The 12466-nt window shown below is 45.5% G+C and overlaps 1 protein-coding gene across 1 annotated transcript in view; it reads left to right on the forward strand.

Annotated features, from left to right (window-relative positions):
• Positions 1-267: 267 nt before the first annotated feature.
• The window catches only part of LOC144720775 (glutamate receptor ionotropic, delta-1-like), a 97971-nt gene continuing 85772 nt past the window's right edge, over positions 268-12466 (forward strand). The window contains exon 1 of the mRNA XM_078597801.1: positions 268-542. Within this exon, the coding sequence (XP_078453927.1) occupies positions 275-542 (268 nt within the window). The 5' untranslated portion in view covers positions 268-274. The remainder of the gene's footprint in view (positions 543-12466) is intronic.

Raw genomic sequence — 12466 nt, forward strand, 5'->3', positions numbered from 1 at the left:
ACCACGTGTGCCGCTGGACGGGAGGTGATGCGTTGGAGGTTGGCTGTGTCGACATCAATGAAGTCATCAGCTTTATCACCCCGTGCGTGGCTCGTGAGGGGGGGGCGGGGTGGTCTTCGGGCTTCTGGTGGCAGGATGTGGGGCAGGCCTCCAATTTTTTTAAAAGGGGCTCGAGTGATTGTCCATTACAATGTTTAATTGAATAATCGACTTAATCCACTGATCATCCCAGCTGCAATTCACTTTCTCCTGCGTGCGTGCAGCTTGCGAGCTGATGGCCCAGGGGATCCTGGCGCTGGTGAGCAGCACGGGTTGCAGCCAGGCGGGCGCTCTGCGCGCCCTCACCGACTCGCTGCACATCCCGCACCTGTTCGTGCAGCGCGGGGCTGGGGGCTCCCCTCACAGCGACTGCCAGCGGCCCCGCGCGGGTCCCGGCTACACGCTGGTGCTGCGGCCGCCGGCCCTCGCCACGCAGGTGGCCCTGCGCGCCGTCACCGAGTTCCACTGGCAGCGATTCCTCGTCTTCTACGACTCGGCCTACGGTAACGTCGTCCGCGTGGTTGCTGCTTGTGACGCTGCTACTTACTTACTGGTGGTTGTGTATTGGGGAGGCGGAGGTGCATCGCTGACCCAAGTTCGATTCACGCTCACGGCCAACACCGGTGACGATTGTCTGAACCGGCCTTGGGCCTCCCCCCAGGTCGACTCAGCCCCACATGAGTACCTGGTGCGGTGTGTAAACATCACCACTGGGGAGACAAAGGCGGCCGGGCATGGTGCTGACCAACGACCCCTCGTGTGCCATAACGACCTTCATAGGTGCTACTCGCTTACGGCACTTGCACCAACATTCTGTCACAGGCTACACGGGTGGGATCTTTGTCTTTGGTGGTTGTGTGGCGTGCACGAACACAGCCACATGTGACACACACAACCCTAGGGGGCAAGAGGGTCGCCTCACATCATGTGGGTTTGTGGAGGTGCACCGAGCCTGGCACAAGCGCCGTGGCGACGTCACCGCCACTCAGTGGTGAACGGCTGGTTGTTGTTGTTGGAGGTTATTTGACCCCACACTTGGGTTTGACGATACGATGCCATGCGTTGAGAGCTGACATGGCCAAGCGGAAGCGCGTTCAATGTACTGCACCGTGCCCAGGATTGCGGTTCGAGTCCAGCGGCCGACCTGGCCAATGCTGCAAAGCAAATGTCTGCTTCACAGGAGGGGTGGGGGCTAAAGTTCTCGCGGTGATATGATTCAAAACAAAAAGGAGAAGGCCAACGCGTGCTCGCATCATGGTACAAATATGCCACATTTGCAAATAACTCACAAATGACCGAATTTCGTAAAGCCGCATAGCAACAATGGGCCTCCACTTGCGAATATACTGAAGGCAACAATAACTCATCTGTGCCACAGCGCCTCCGTGAAGGACCAAAGCGCTCACACCAAACGTATGAAGAATTCAATTCGATGTTTCACCATGGGAATTGGTGAAGGCAGGGACTGCATGATACAGTATAACAATAGATTTCGCTGCACTGCCGTCTGCCACTCACAACTTTAGCTGGGGAACACTGCCTGTGTGTGCACATGCAGAACGCACGCATTACGTTGCAACAACAACAACAAAATTAATTTTGCAAGAAGCCACGATGCACCACAGTTCCAACCGGCAATAATTCCCTTGCCCTTTTACACATCGACGACGGGTGAGCGGCTTCACTGAAGACCGCGCGGCACTCTTGTGCATCCATGCACGCATGTGCACGCTTGCCTGCGTGCGCATGCTCGTGATCACATCCTCGCATGCACGCGGTTTTCCACTTCACCTACTCCTTGTTTCCCACGATTATTTGCCCAAGGTGACTGGTCCCCACTCCCCCCCCCCCACATGTACATGCACCTCCACCCCCAACATCCCACACGCATCGTGCGCTATTCAAATTGTGCTTCGGCGGCCGTCTGGAATGCTCTCTGTTCCGATATTAGGAAGCCACAGGAGCGACGATGCACTTTTAAATCGCCTATATTGAACATTTTTTTGTTTAGAAACTGCTTTTGGTGTTTAGTTTGTTGCCTCCCCGCCCGCCCGCCCGCACCTATGGTTAACGAGGTTGACTATGTACGATGTGAAAGAAGTTCAACATACATACATAAATGCACCCTTCCCCCCCACCACACACACTTTAGGAGAATGTAAAAGCAAATACTGGAACACTATTCTGCATAGCTCCATTCTTTACATTCACATACAAATAAGCGTGTATATCAGTCCATCTGTCTTTTGATTTTCCAGATTGATGCTGATCCAGCAGCATTTGTTTAAGTACGCAATTACTTGACTGATTTTGACCTGTCTGGGTATCATCAGCCGGGTCAGGCTTGTTAAATGAATGCTGCTGTGTTTTACTCGGTGTTATCGGTAAGGGCACTCCAATGAAACTATGGGGGCTCATCGAAGTTAATCAACGCAAAAAGCCCATGACAATTGTATACACACAGCAAGAAACCCCTAATGTCACGCGCACACACATGCAAACACAAATGTGTGTACACTCTTTTTTCTCTCTCACAATTCCGACATTATGATTTTAATATCCTTCCTCAGCCTTTTATATTTTAAAATATTTATATTTTAACATTTATTTTCCAGCAGCTAACCTTGCTTTGATGGTAAACCTCCTGGTCCACCCTCCCCTAATTCCTGCTGCGATAAAGGGCAGCTGGACACACCAATTCCCCTGGCGATTCAGCTCTGGCGCTCGTTTAATAACTTTGCGAGAACTGACAGATTTAATAAACTGCCTCGTTTACTCTCTCTCTCACGTGCAATGCCACCAAGTGATCCATGCTGAGCCCATGGGAGCGCTGGGTGGGTGGGTGGCTGGAAGAGTTCTGCGAGGGTGATTGGGAATTGGCAGAGGTCATTCAGGTGGTTGTTGGCTCAGAGAAATTTTCAAAAAGGCCCAGACTGCTGACATTTGCGGAAGATTAATGGTCAGGGTTCACCTGTGGATTCTGCCTCTTTCCGAATCTAATGCCGCCCATACGGTTCACATTATTGGTGAGTATGTGAGCAAAGGGTGCGTGCTAGTGTGTGTGCACGCGCGAACAGAGTGCGCACGTGTTTGTGTTGGAAAAGGCACCGATATGAAATCAATTTTACAGAAGAACACTTAGGGTGGCGCGTATATTCTTAGCATCGTTGTTTTATTTAATCGGCAAAGCTCATATTTAAATTTGGTTAAGCGTAAGGCAGATATCTCATGAAGAAATTTATTTCATTTTTTTAATCAATGTTATAAATGTTTTCATACGTTACCTGTTGGTGGACATTTTAATGATAAATAATTACTGCTTGAAAGAAAACTGGAACAATTGCTGCGTTTTTAAAAAACAATTTTATACTTGTGAAATTTTTATTATACAATGGGAAAATGGATTCATAAATTGTAAAATATTAGAACAGTAACTCCACAGCAACACGTAATGAGTTTGTGTACCTACAATACTGCTTTTTTATGCATTGAACGAGGCCACATAGTTTAAATGGAGTGCTTTGACTATGAATTACTGGCAATTCAGCAGCATTTGTTTAACAAAACCTGGCTGTTGATGAGATCTAGAGAGGTCTCATCACAACAAGTACAGAGTTTTCGTAAAAAAATTGCTCAACAATATTGGTCTGGGACGCTAACCGAACAATACATTTAGTTTGTATGCAGAAGCATACAATGAAGTTTTGTTCCATTATATTATATTTGACAACAGTTAAGCATAGGGAGTGTACTCTTGTGACCTCTATGTCCAATCCACACACTGCCTTTTTTGCCAAACAAAATTCAGATTTCATAGCAGTATGCTTGATCTCCCGGGTAGAGATTACCCCGATTAGTGACTTTCAACACAGCCCACCCATGCACCTGGACCGCTTTCGAGATAGCAATCACATTGCAAGTCTTCTGATCTGAGAGATCGCCTGACAGGTGGGTAATGTACTGGGCCTGTCGCTTTTATATTTATTCAGGCGAGTGGCCCAATTAGCCACTGACAGTGTCAAGACAAGACACCATTGCCCTTTAACCCCTTGTGTGCTGTTAGTATTGCCACCGCGGGGGTCGTACACCCTGGCACTTAATCATCCTTGATATGGACAGAGGAGCCTGGTGTGGTTTCACATTTTATATTTTTTCTTAAACGCATCATCGGTTAAAATATAGTTCAATGCTAAAACGAGGTACATTTCATCGGCCGTTATCTATCCACTGCTGGATGGAAGCCTCCCCATGCCAATGCCATCCTCCATGGTTTTGCAATGCCGAAATCCATCTCGCTGCTGCACATGATCTGATATCATCACCCCACAGTTGTTATCATCTCAGGCGTGTACTCTAACTTTGGCTGCTATTCTCCCACCGTTCTCACCCATCAGCAATCGTCCCTTTTAGTCATGTATGTACAGTGAGGGAAAAAAGTATTTGATGCCCTGCTGATTTTGTACGTTTGCCCACTGACAAATAAATGATCAGTCTATAATTTTAATGATAGGTTTATTTGAACAGTGAGAGACAGAATAACAACAACAACATCCAGAAAAACGCATGTCAAAAATGTTATAAATTTATTTGCATTTTAATGAGGGAAATAAGTATTTGACCCCTCTGCAAAACATGACTTAGTACTTGGTGGCAAAACCCTTGTTGGCAATCACAGAGGTCAGACGTTTCTTGTAGTTGGCCACCAGGTTTGCACACATCTCAGGAGGAATTTTGTCCCACTCCTCTTTGCAGATCTTCTCCAAGTCATTAAGGTTTCGAGACTGACGTTTGGCAACTCGAACCTTCAGCTCCCTCCACAGATTTTCTATTGAATTAAGGTCTAGAGACTGGCTAGGCCACTCCAGGACCTTAATGTGCTTCTTCTTGAGCCACTCCTTTGTTGCCTTGGCCGTGTGTTTTGGGTCATTGTCATGCTGGAATACCCATCCACGACCCATTTTCAATGCCCTGGCTGAGGGAAGGAGGTTCTTACCCAAGATTTGACGGTACATGGCCCCGTCCATCGTCCCTTTGATGCGGTGAAGTTGTCCTGTCCCCTTAGCAGAAAAACACCCCCAAAACATAATGTTTCCACCTCCATGTTTGACGGTGGGGATGGTGTTCTTGGGGTCATAGGCAGCATTCCTCCTCCTCCAAACACGGCGAGTTGAGTTGATGCCAAAGAGCTCCATTTTGGTCTCATTTGACCACAACACTTTCACCCAGTTGTCCTCTGAATCATTCAGATGTTCATTGGCAAACTTCAGACGGGCTGTATATGTGCTTTCTTGAGCAGGGGGACCTTGCGGGTGCTGCAGGATTTCAGTTCTTCACGGCGTAGTGTGTTACCAACTGTTTTCTTGGTGACTATGGTCCCAGCTGCCTTGAGATCATTGACAAGATCCCCCCGGGTAGTTCTGGGCTGATTCCTCACCGTTCTCATGATCATTGCAACTCCACGAGGTGAGATCTTGCATGGAGCCCCAAGTCGAGGGAGATTTACAGTTCTTTTGTGTTTCTTCCATTTGCGAATAATCGCACCAACTATTGTCATCTTCTCACCAAGCTGCTTGGCCATGGTCTTGTAGCCCATTCCAGCCTTGTGTAGGTCTCCAATCTTGTCCCTGACATCCTTGGAGAGCTCTTTGGTCTTGGCCATGGTGGAGAGTTTGGAATCTGATTGATTGCTTCTGTGAACAGGTGTCTTTTATACCGGTAACAAGCTGAGATTAGGAGCACTCCCTTTAAGAGTGTGCTCCTAATCTCAGCTCGTTACCTGTATAAAAGGCACCTGGGAGCCATAAATCTTTCCGATTGAGAGGGGTTCAAATACTTATTTCCCTCATTAAAATGCCAATCAATTTATAACAATTTTGACATGCGTTTTTCTGGATTTTGTTGTTGTTATTCTGTCTCTCATTGTTCAAATAAACCTACCATTAAAATTATAGACTGATCATTTATTTTTCAGTGGGTAAACGTACAAAATCAGCAGGGGATCAAATATTTTTTCTCCCTCACTCTACATTGAACTTCTTTCGCACAGTACATAGCCAACCGTGCTAATTTAAGGTGCGGAGAAAGAACAACAATCTAAACACAAAAATGCAGTTCGAACGATATGAGTTTTCAATCTGGATTTAAAATCGCATAGCTTCAGTGGCTCCATAATATCGAAAGGAAGACCATTCCAGATGGCCGCAGAAGCGCATCTGAAAGCACGCGATGCAGTGAGCGTCCTTGTTCGATTGCTCGCTAAAAGCCGCTGTGAGGATTTCCGGAGTCCACATGTTGGTGTATGCTCCTTGACGAGTTCAGCAAGGTATTGTGGTTAACTTGTGACAAGCACTTGGTGTGCAATGAGCACGACCTCATAACGTATTCGTCCGGCAACAAGAAGCCAATGTAGCTCAGCAAGCACTGGACGGACATGGTAAGATCTTGCAGTACCCATCAAGACACGTGCCAAAGAGTGTTGTACACGCTGTAACTTCTTGCCAGACATCCCGTAGAGCCAGTGAGTTGCAATTATCGACCCTTGTCAATACTATGCTACTACATGCCACCGTGTTGGCTGTCAGGACTCAATAGTGGTCAAATGTGTCCTACAGCCCTGATATGAACATTGCAGGACCTCCACGTGGTGATCAAACGACACATTTTGGTCAAGTATGGTGCCGAAGCTCTTTAGACGAGGGGACCACTGGATCCTGGAGTGTGTGACAGCCACACCTGATCCTCTCACAATTTGTGTGTGCCAACCGGTAGAACCTCCGATTTTTTGGATTAAGCAGCATTTTGTTTCGTGCAAACCACACGTGCACCAATCTTCGAGGTTACCGAGGCTCTCCACGTCTAACTTTGACTTCACTGCAGTGTACAATTGTGTATCATCAGCATATTGATGGAAGTTGAGAGACGTATGTTGATAATATGAAGGGCCCGAGGACGGACCTCTGTGGTATCCCAACCCGGCATGGAATAAGCGACGACTGTTCGTCACCCAGCTTGAGGAGCTGCCAAAGGCCATTTGCTTTTTTAAACAATGCGAGGTTTCTCGCCTGGGTGTGTGCTTTAATCCGTGCGCTACTCTTCCCATCTCATTGTATTTTGAAAAACCAAATCTCTTGGTGCTTTCTGCATATGCTGACGTTTCTGTTTCATTTCCATTTTGGATTTTTTTAGCATTGTCCATGTTTGTGATCCCGGTATCAAATTCGGGCAATATGCACTGATTGTAAACGTTCCTTTCTCAGCCCATTGGTATGTTGTTGTTTTTATTCTTAAATGACACTCTCTAAATTCACTGCGACCTACTGTCACTCACCTCTCTCTCAGTATGTTGATCGTGGGTTCACGCGAGGGATTCACACTCTGCTCTCTTTCACCCCCCGCCGCCGCCGGAAATTTTTTTTATTTGACTCAATTAAATAAAATCTAAATGTTTGCTAAGCTAACTGTTTATTTTGAGCAGTTCTTTTAAAAAAAAAACATTTTTTTAAAATAAGTCCTTCTGGTAATCCACTTTGATCATAAGTTGCTCTTAATTTCCTCTGGTCTCTTGAGTCGTTTGGTTGGCCTAGCAAAGGGGTCCAATTTACAGACAAAATTTGCATTAAATCAATGTTTACACAGTCCAGGTGTTGAGTGCTTTAATCAGCCTCTCTTAGGCCCTGTACACACAGCATGCTAATGCAACTGTTATGTTACATTAAGTGCTCATTCATTTGCAATTCACACTCAGAACTCCTTTAAAGTGCCACAGAAACACATATGGCTCTGGGCAACAGAAGCCCTGTTGTTCGGTAGATTTGAAAATCATTCATCGCTGCTGGATTTGCACGATACTGGTCTGACTATATGGCACGTTGTCAAATCATAATAATAATTATGAATTACAGCCCGCTACGATCCACTGCTGGATGAAGGCCTGCCATGTCATGTTGTTCATGGGGTTCGTTTGTCCATATCTCACCATGCTGCTCAGTTAGGGCTGGTGGAGGGTGGGGCGATGCAGGACGGGATCAGATGTTGCTCGCAAAACCGCTGTTAGCCGTGGCAGGGAATCAAACTCATTGCGGTCATAATGGATGTTGCCACCCAATGCAGCAAAGCTCCCCTTGTGTATACTGTACAGCGAGACCAATTGAATGTGTGCATCGTATTGGCATTGAATTTGACATGAGGGGGGATGCTGCCACGGTGTAATGGTCAGCACGCTGGACTTGCGCCCCAAAGGTTGCCTGCTCGGCTCTACCTCTCGGCACGGCAGTTGAAACAATGGAGCAAAATTGTTAAATGCCCCCCACCGTCTTTGCCCATCATGCGGTACAAATGGATAGCGCCACAGTTCGTCGATCAGTGGGTTGCATGCGGTTGGGTAAAGTGTGGCTACTCCACACCCTCTCTCAACATGTCCGGCCAGCGTCGAAGAGAAGTCCAAATGCTTTGTCTCGTGGGTGCCCCGAGGGCTCCCCCGAGTGTTGGCCCTTCTGCCAGCAGTGACGTGAATGAGATAATTGCGGGGGCTGTGCCTTCGTTCCCCAATTTTAAATATCAACATTTAACATGCGGCATCTACTGCCGCCTTGGAATTGGTTGAAGGACCTTAACATTCAACTATGACATCGATAGAAACTGTTGCTTACATGCCGTACGAAAGGAAGACAAGAACGTCAATATCCTGCAATCTGCTTCCAGCGACATGAGTCCAAAATGTATTTAGCCACCCATTATAAGCTCAATGTATCGTGTAATACAACTACTAATTAATAATCATAATAATTACCAATTAGACATTGTATATAGTTGTTACATTATAGTAGTAATGATTCATTTTGACAACGCATATTTCCCAGTCCTTTTTTTTTCGTCCACTTCATGTATATTTATAGTGCGTGACTCATGAAGAGCTAAATTTGCCTTTGTGCTTTGTGCATCGCCCAAAGATAGATGAGGCACTAAAATAGACTGGCTCAGGTGTCTGTAATGAAGTGTACCGCCACATTTTTGTTCATAAGCACAATAGCTCCTGCAGCATTGACAGTTTCTGCACAGGTGTCAGATTTCAGGGGGTAATGCTGTTGCCATACCCGCTGAGCCTTTTGGATTCGCCCAATTTTAATCTATACCTCGTAGTCCACAACAATCATCAGCACGCACGGCTACAACAAAGTTTGCCAGGGTCAACAGATGTGAATTAAAATTGGGCAAATCCAAAAAGGCCAAGGGAGACCTGACGAAGCATCGCACCCAGCGTTTAACCCCCCCACCGTGCGTGCACAAATACGACGACGTTGTCAGCTGATCCTGGGTGCATGTTTGGTGACGAGCCAGGGGGGCTTTTTGTCGAGGGGGTGGTCGCCACAGCGGCCCCCCGGAGTTCACGAGCGGTGGTGGCATGCGCGCGCTGTCCCCCACCCCGCCCACTAGCGTCCCGATTCTCACGCACTGAGCGTGAAAGGGGTGGGGATGACATCGTTACAACTGGCACAGACATTACGCCTGCATACATAGGGGAACATGTTAATGGAAGCGCTCCATAATTAATGTGACCAATTGCATACCAGCCAGTGGGTTCGTGCGTTGATATATATATTCTTTTCTATTCTTGGGTATGGCAATATGTTCAGAGGCTAAATGGCAATGTCGAGGTCTGCTAGCCACGAGAGGGCTTCAGGAGATAGTTCGTGTCGTTTTTTTTCTCTTCCTCAGTTGAAGGAGCACAGACTACAGTGATATATATGTAACAAAAAAGAGATGAGTCCCGAGTGGACAGATTAATTGCCTCGCGAAGTAAAATGTGCCTCACTGCTATCTCTCCATCGAAGTGTAAAGTGGTTGTTATTTGGTTGAGGAGCGTTTTTTTTGCTTCTAAATAGGATACTCTGTGGGCAAAACCAGTTTGAGATAGAAAGGCATTATATCTGGGCTGGTCTGTGATGCTTGATACTTTAAATTATCCATCTTCGTGCCTGCGGCGCGAGAGCCAGGTAGGAACCAGGCAGGACGAGGGTGAATCTGATTTGGAGAAAACCGGTCACATTGTTATCGCCGTACGTTATACACAGATTTTGAACACATGCTCGGAATATAAATTTACCGAGGCTCTTTTTAAACCATTTGCGCTGCGTCTTTTAATCGCACGGCAATATTTTACGTGCTCTGTAGGAATTTACGTGCCGCGAGTTTATAGTAATCGCTGGCTAATGTATTCATGCGGTGATTTTTCCCCACCATTCTTTATGTGCACTGCAGAACTCATTAGGGCAGTAAATGTGCATACATTTGATTCATTGAATGTAAGCGTCGCTCCCCTGGGAAAGGTGTGTGTGGATCCTCCTGCTGCTCTCAGACAAACGTATTGATTTACTAAGAATATTGAATCAAAGATACGCACATCAACTCTCTCCTTTACGTTATTTTAATTTCATTACGCATTTGCATGTTAATGTTTTTATACATTTTGAAAAATAAATTTGGCGTAATGTTCGTTGTTCACTTGCATCATTTTCTAGCATTGGACGTTGCACTTTCCCCAAACCCTTTGATTTTGCTTTCATGAAAATAAATACCGTCGAGTGATGTGATTTGTAATCATGTGCCCATGTGTGAAAGCATGTATTCTTCTCCAGCTTGCAAGAGCCTTTGTCAGGACAAACACATTATTATTTGGCCGCAGCTATGCAGGTCACAGATATAAAGATGAGTGAGTGGCAAATGGAAGGAGTGGGTCAAAGTCTATTCGTCTTGACCCTGTAACTGGGTGGCATGTCAGAAAGATATTGCTCCTCTTGTTGACTGTTCACATTGGAATCATGCAGAGGGCAAAGAGCCCTCAGGACATGACGAGGAGGACACTGGAGCAAGAGGCAGCCGGCCAGATTGTTCGAGATGGCCAACTCACCTTTAAGGAGCTCATGCACACCCAACCCCTTGCACCAGGCACACATGCGTGTACATGCACTTATTTTTGCCCATAGATATAAGGATGCTCGCAGATACACGTGGAATCTGCAACGTGTGAATTTTAAGCAAAGCCAATTAATTGAGATTATTTGAAATGGACGCACCTTATTTTCGCACCTCCAATTAGTACGGTTGGCTACGTATGGTGTGAAAGAAGTGCAACATACATACACACATTTAAAATGCTACTGCAGTGGTTTTGTGATCGAATAATTACAGTCCCTACTTGGATGTCTATAAAGTTATATAATGTTACGATTAGTTTATTCAAGTATGAAGCTGAGCTTTGGGGTGAACAGGACACGTACTTTCGCACCTCTGATTAGCATGGTTGGCTACATACGGTGCAAAAGCAGTTAAAAATACATTAATATTTGCATAAGCTCAAGAAATCTGCAAGAAATTACATTTAACCGTACACAACAAAAAGTTAACACGGGTAAAATTTAATTAGCAAAACCCAGCGTCTGTGATTGACCATTAGCCAGAGTGGAGATTTGTCCAGGTGAGGCTTGTAGCGATGACCGCCGAGATGAAATGGAAAACACTGCGGTGCGAGCAGGTGAGCAGGCATGCTGGCGACCGCCTTTTAATAAATAGTGGGTCGCACGTAGCTCGGACCACGTCGAGGGTAGATTTCAAAGCGGAATGTATCAAACATTCGGTTGTTGTACTGTTTAATAAGAATATTGCATGAATATTTCAAGAGGAGGGTACAGAAACAGACACACATCTTGCTGAGTGTTATAATTAATCATTCAATGTATGGCCTGCATGCAATTAGCCAATAACCAAAAGCTCCCTGGCAGACGAATGCCCATTCGTGAAATGCCCCAGAGATGTGAAAATCAACACACAAATACAGCCATTTCCAACCTCGTAAAATTTCATGAATCGTCTGTTAAAATCGCAATTTTGGAAAGGTGTGGAAATTTGAAGTTTGTTCGAGTTTATCATAACCTTATATTTAATGCAAGCCTGTCAAAGCCCACAAGGCTGCAATATGTGTATTTGGTACACGCGTTTTCATGTGCAGACCATCGCCGCTAACACTCTTTGCTTGATTTGTATTTATGCCTGTCTGCTGTCCTATCCACTGTAATTGTATTCGTGTTGTTTTCTCATGTCTGTAATTCATGCATACACTTATGCATTGGCCTCTATATTACATACATTTGCCTGGTTGTCGTTATTTGCAGTATCTCTCTATCGATAATATTTAGTTTTAATATTTGTATTGCTATAAGATGCATTGGTGTAATCTGTGTCTTTAATATTATCTATGTAGCATGTTCCTATGTATCTAAGCCAGCCAGAACCATTGAGACTTTAAGTTACTGTTACATTTTATGGTCATCCAATATTTATTAAGGATAACTATGATAGTAATTTTAAGATCCTTGGCAGTCCACTGCTGTATGAACTTTTCCCCATTCCATCTCAGTCAAGGCGATCGTTT

Source organism: Lampetra planeri, chromosome 9, assembly GCF_965212315.1.
Source record: "Lampetra planeri chromosome 9, kcLamPlan1.2.h2, whole genome shotgun sequence".
Taxonomy (NCBI): domain Eukaryota; kingdom Metazoa; phylum Chordata; class Hyperoartia; order Petromyzontiformes; family Petromyzontidae; genus Lampetra; species Lampetra planeri.